Here is a 5,000-nt window from a genome sequence, read left to right on the forward strand (position 1 = left end):
TTAATGCTTTGGATTTGTTGAGCAAACGAATCTGTTTCTCCCTCACAGCTTCTACCAATGGAAGTTCGGGGAGGGAGAGAGTGTAACAAGACTCAGTCAGCGTGTCCCCAGATCCCTTTGCTTGGGTTCCTTTCTCGCTTCCTTCCGGAGCTTCCCTCTTCGCCTCCTTCCTCGCTGCGCAATGGCGGCTGTACTCGTCCCGGAGGTTCCCGAGCGAAAGGACTTCCTTGGCCATCCTGTCAACCCCGAACGCAAGCACTTCGCGACGGTGCTTGGCCAGGAAGTGTTCGTAGAGCTCGACGTCTGCGTAGTTCAGCTCCCGGAGCGTCCTTCGCATCTCGGGGTCCAGGGCGAGCTTCTTTCTCTTGCCGCGACTGTTCTTCTTGAAGGCAACCACGTCGTGGAGGCTCCAGCACAGCAGGTGGCGCAGCAGGATCAGAGACTCGTCCCAGTGCTCGTAGATCAGCACCAGGTCGAAGAGTCGGTCGAGCTCCTCAACAGCCTGGCGCAGGGGTTCGCCGGAGATGGAGTCTGGGTAACCCATCACGAAGGTCATCTGGTTCTTGCCGAAGAAGCCCTTGTACCTGGGAAGGGAGATGTTCTGGAACAAGCGATTAGGCACTTTAAACGGAGATAGATCAGAATGTGTTTTGTAAGAATAACCACTATATATTCCTAAATAGCCCAAAATCTGTTTCCTTAGACAAACCAAAATCTATTTCCTAAGAGACCAAAACGTTTCCTAAGACCGACCAAAATCTGTTCTTCCAATTCTGTCGAAATTGTTTGAATATTCACTTCTTGAGCTTCTCTCCAAATATTCATATACATTTAGTATTAGGGATCATATTCAATCTATTTTAAGTTGATTTGAAAACTAAGGATGAATCCTTTTCGTCTAATGAGCCTTTTGTGATTTCATTTTATTCTACATTGCCTAATGAGAGTCTTCTTACAACAACCGCTTAAGAAAAAATCTCGGAAAACTGGACTGTAATGCAACATCCAGGTAATTTCAATGATGGAATATGAATTACAATACTCAGATAAGCCTCACATACCCAGAAAGTAGTTGGAAAATATGGGATAACAATTTCGTAGTTTGTGTCAGAATGTTTAGCACGTAAATCTAATATTTGTTTGTGTAGCTGTACATTTCATGTAACAATTTTTATTCAATGAAACAAACCACATGTGATGATTTATTAGGCCTGTTCTTAAATTTTTCTTGTTACATCTCTGGGGCCTGCATCTTTCCTTGATACCCTTTCATGGGTCATGATAATGATGAATCTTCTCAGGTCCAGAGAGAGAAAATGAGAAGAAAAAGAAAAAAACGAAAAAAAAGTAACATATAGAAACAGGTTTATACAATATAATGATAATAATAACTAATAAATAAAATCATCTTGTAACTCACGGCAACTGGGATATCCTTGAACTCTGCGAGATCCTTCTTGAAGTACTTCTTGAGATTGAAGTAGTTGTAGAAGGACTCGAACTGACTGGCCGGCTCCCGAAGGACGGTGACCCAGCGGGCGTCGCTGTGCAGGACCTTCATCTGCTCCTCGAAGGCGACGCGGGTGTGGAGGGCGAAGATGTCCGCCTTGCCCTCGGGCGGAAGGAGGCGCCGGGGGATCAGGCTCGGCTGCGGGCGGGGCGGGCGGGCGGGCAGGCCGTGAGGTTGTTTGGGGTGGTTCGTGGTTTGTTTGTTTTTGTGTTTGTGAGTGGGCGTGAGAGAGAGTATATGTGTGTAAGTGAGAGAGAGAGTGTGTGTGTGTGCGTGAGAGAGAGTATGTGTGTGCGTGAGAGAGAGTATGTGTGTGTGCGTGAGAGAGAGCATGTGTGTGTGCGTGAGAGAGAGTATGTGAGTGTGCGTGAGAGAGAGTATGTGTGTGTGCGTGAGAGAGAGCATGTGTGTGTGCGTGAGAGAGAGAGAGAGCATGTGTGTGTGCGTGAGAGAGAGCATGTGTGTGTGCGTGAGAGAGAGTATGTGAGTGTGCGTGAGAGAGAGTATGTGTGTGTGCGTGAGAGAGAGCATGTGTATGTGCGTGAGAGAGAGAGAGAGCATGTGTGTGTGCGTGAGAGAGAGTATGTGTGTGTGCGTGAGAGAGAGTATGTGTGTGTGCGTGAGAGAGAGTATGTGTGTGTGCGTGAGATAGAGCATGTGTGTGTGCATGAGAGAGAGAGAGAGCATGTGTGTGTGCGTGAGAGAGAGTATGTGTGTGTGCGTGAGAGAGAGTATGTGTGTGTGCGTGAGAGAGAGAGAGTATGTGTGTGTGCGTGAGAGAGAGAGAGTATGTGTGTGTGCGTGAGAGAGAGAGAGTATGTGTGTGTGCGTGAGAGAGAGAGTATGTGTGTGTGCGTGAGAGAGAGAGCATGTGCGTGAGAGAGAGAGAGCATGTGTGTGTGCGTGAGAGAGAGAGAGAGAGAGTATGTGCGTGTGCGTGAGAGAGTGTGTATGTTCGTATATAAGTTAATATATTTCATTGCCATACAGATCCATCAATAAACTTTTTCTCGCCTTGGACCGTCTTATCAGGTGCCAGATAGCGCACCATATAAGGTCTCAGCGTCTTAGTTCCCTCTTACCTCGTAAGTCCGGTGATCTTTTTACGTTCACTTTGTTTCCCATTTCATATGAAGAAATAAGTAAAAGATAATACATAAAAAAAAAAAATATATATATATATATATATATATATATATATATATATATATATGTATATATATATATATATACATATTTATATATATATATATATATATATATATATATATATATATATATATATATATATATATGTATACATATATGAATATTATATATACATATATGAATATTATATGTACATATGCTTATATATATATATATATATATATATATATATATCTTAGTTTCGAATTTGCTTCGCTTTTTCATGTCTCGAATAGTTGTTCCGGAATTCATGATGATTTTATACCTGTAAACAATATGTCTTGCATTGTTCAGATAAGCCTCACATGTTCATAAGTAGTTGGAACATCACACAAAACAATCATTTCGTAGCGTTATTAACTATATTAAAAAAAAAAAAAAAAAAAAACATCCTTTGTGTCAGAATGTTTAGCATAATTTCCTAACGATGTTTATTCAGTGCTGCTGGACATGCAGTATAGAACTATTTATGATGAAATCTATTTTTAGCTTGACTCAGGTTAGTCTTACCTCGCTTTGGCATGTAATGGATGTTGAAATTAGTGTTCTTATGTATCTAACTTTTTTTGTGATTTGGTGATTTTGAGAGAAGCTACTATTATAATGAGGTTATTTTCTGAACAGCTAAATCAATTAGTTATTAATTACTCTCAGGACAATAGCACTTGATTTCTTTGATTTTTTATTAATGGTTTTATAATGATTTGAAAGCAACAGATATCATTCAGATGGTTGTTAGATTTTAAGTACATGGCATCAATTTTTAAGTGACCAATGCCTCTCTTTCACCTTAAAACTTACGTTGTGAATTCCAGTGATCGTGTGTTCACCTGAGTTTAACATACTATGAGTCAAATCGGAAATTATCAAAACGAAAGAAATAAAAATGGAAATTACATGCTATTACACGCCACTAATGAGTTCGACTAATGAGTTCGAAAGAGTGTAGTTGACAGGAAGTTGGATGTGGAGGAAAACACAAATTCGTCCCTACTTGTAGCTAATATCATGTCGGTTTATCTGTATTAATATTTCCTTTATTTTTTAGTATTTGTATAATATTGAATTAAAATATGAGATCAAATCATGTAGGCGATGTGGATGTACTAATCTCCCAACACACACATATTCAGCTTAGTTAGTTGATCAGTCGTGATTCGTTACGATAGTGAAAAAAGGAAAGCAAAACTTTTAAATGAAGCATGCTTAAAAATATTCGTTTCAGTCCTCCAAGAAGTACAGCATAAACTATGAATATCAGTGAAAGGCCCTTTTACGTGGTAACAGTAGTAGTAGTCCTAGTAGTAGTAGTAAACCTTGACTATCTGTGGAAGGCACTTTTAAAGAGATTTAAAAGATTTTAAAGATTTAGTTCAGTTCCACGTTACAATGGATATTCTTTACTGTGACTTTTTTTTAAATCTTCCCCTGTGTGCAAAGAATAGCTGGGGTTACAATCCATTGGTAGCGCGCAGGATCGAACGCATTTAAGCAAGATTGCAAGACCAGCACTTTGCCACTGCACAACACAGTAGCAGTAGTACAGGTTTAGCAATAGTAAACTATGACTCACTTTTGATAGCAAGATATTTCAAATTTCTTGAAAAGTCTGAAAACTTTTTGTTCATTCCTGTTTTTGATGGACCTTCTTAATCAGATATCTTTGTATGACTACGTACAGATACCAAACATTTTCAAACTACCTCCAGAGGAAGCCTGCTACAGTTTCATGACGTCACAATTGTAAACAAACCGTCAACATGGGCGACAGAAATGAGTGATCTCGATCAAATTTTCTTATTAAACTACAAATATTGTCGGTAATAGATGAAATAAACTACCAAGCTAGGAATCAACTGGGGTATATTAGCTATATTATTCTCTAGACGATAAATTCCAGTTGCTTATTATTATATTAAAGCCATCCTGGGATTATTCGAAGAGCATTTTCATGTTATTATTTTAATTCGAAACTCCCAGTTTGGAAGACCTATTTAATAGCAGATTTAATCTGTTGCCCCATTTATTATTATTATAATTTTTTTCTGATTAATCAATTTTTTGTGTAACAGAATATGTAAAAGACCTTTAAATATCTTATATCTTTATTTTCATTATCTACTAAACCTCATTTAATTCACCATCATTACTCATTACATCTATTGTATTTTTCTATTATCATTACTATTACTATTTCTAACAATTACTCCTGTCCCCCACTACGAAGGGGAATAAGTCTTAACACATTGCGAATATTTATCTACTCGTATAACAAGCCGTAGTGACTGTTTTTGACGATTTT

General features: G+C 38.8%; 1 protein-coding gene across 1 annotated transcript in view; it reads right to left on the minus strand.

The window, feature by feature from the left end:
• Window positions 1-4: 4 nt before the first annotated feature.
• The window catches only part of LOC113829081 (galactosylceramide sulfotransferase), a gene marked incomplete at its 3' end in the record, with an annotated part of 11,318 nt that continues 6,322 nt past the window's right edge, over window positions 5-5,000 (minus strand). Inside the window, exons 9-10 of the mRNA XM_070142466.1 lie at window positions 1,421-1,648; window positions 5-601 (exon numbers count right to left, since the gene is read on the minus strand). Of these exons, the coding sequence (XP_069998567.1) occupies window positions 5-601; window positions 1,421-1,648 (825 nt within the window). The remainder of the gene's footprint in view (window positions 602-1,420; window positions 1,649-5,000) is intronic.

This window comes from Penaeus vannamei, chromosome 29 (genome assembly GCF_042767895.1).
Source record: "Penaeus vannamei isolate JL-2024 chromosome 29, ASM4276789v1, whole genome shotgun sequence".
Taxonomy (NCBI): Eukaryota; Metazoa; Arthropoda; class Malacostraca; order Decapoda; family Penaeidae; genus Penaeus; species Penaeus vannamei.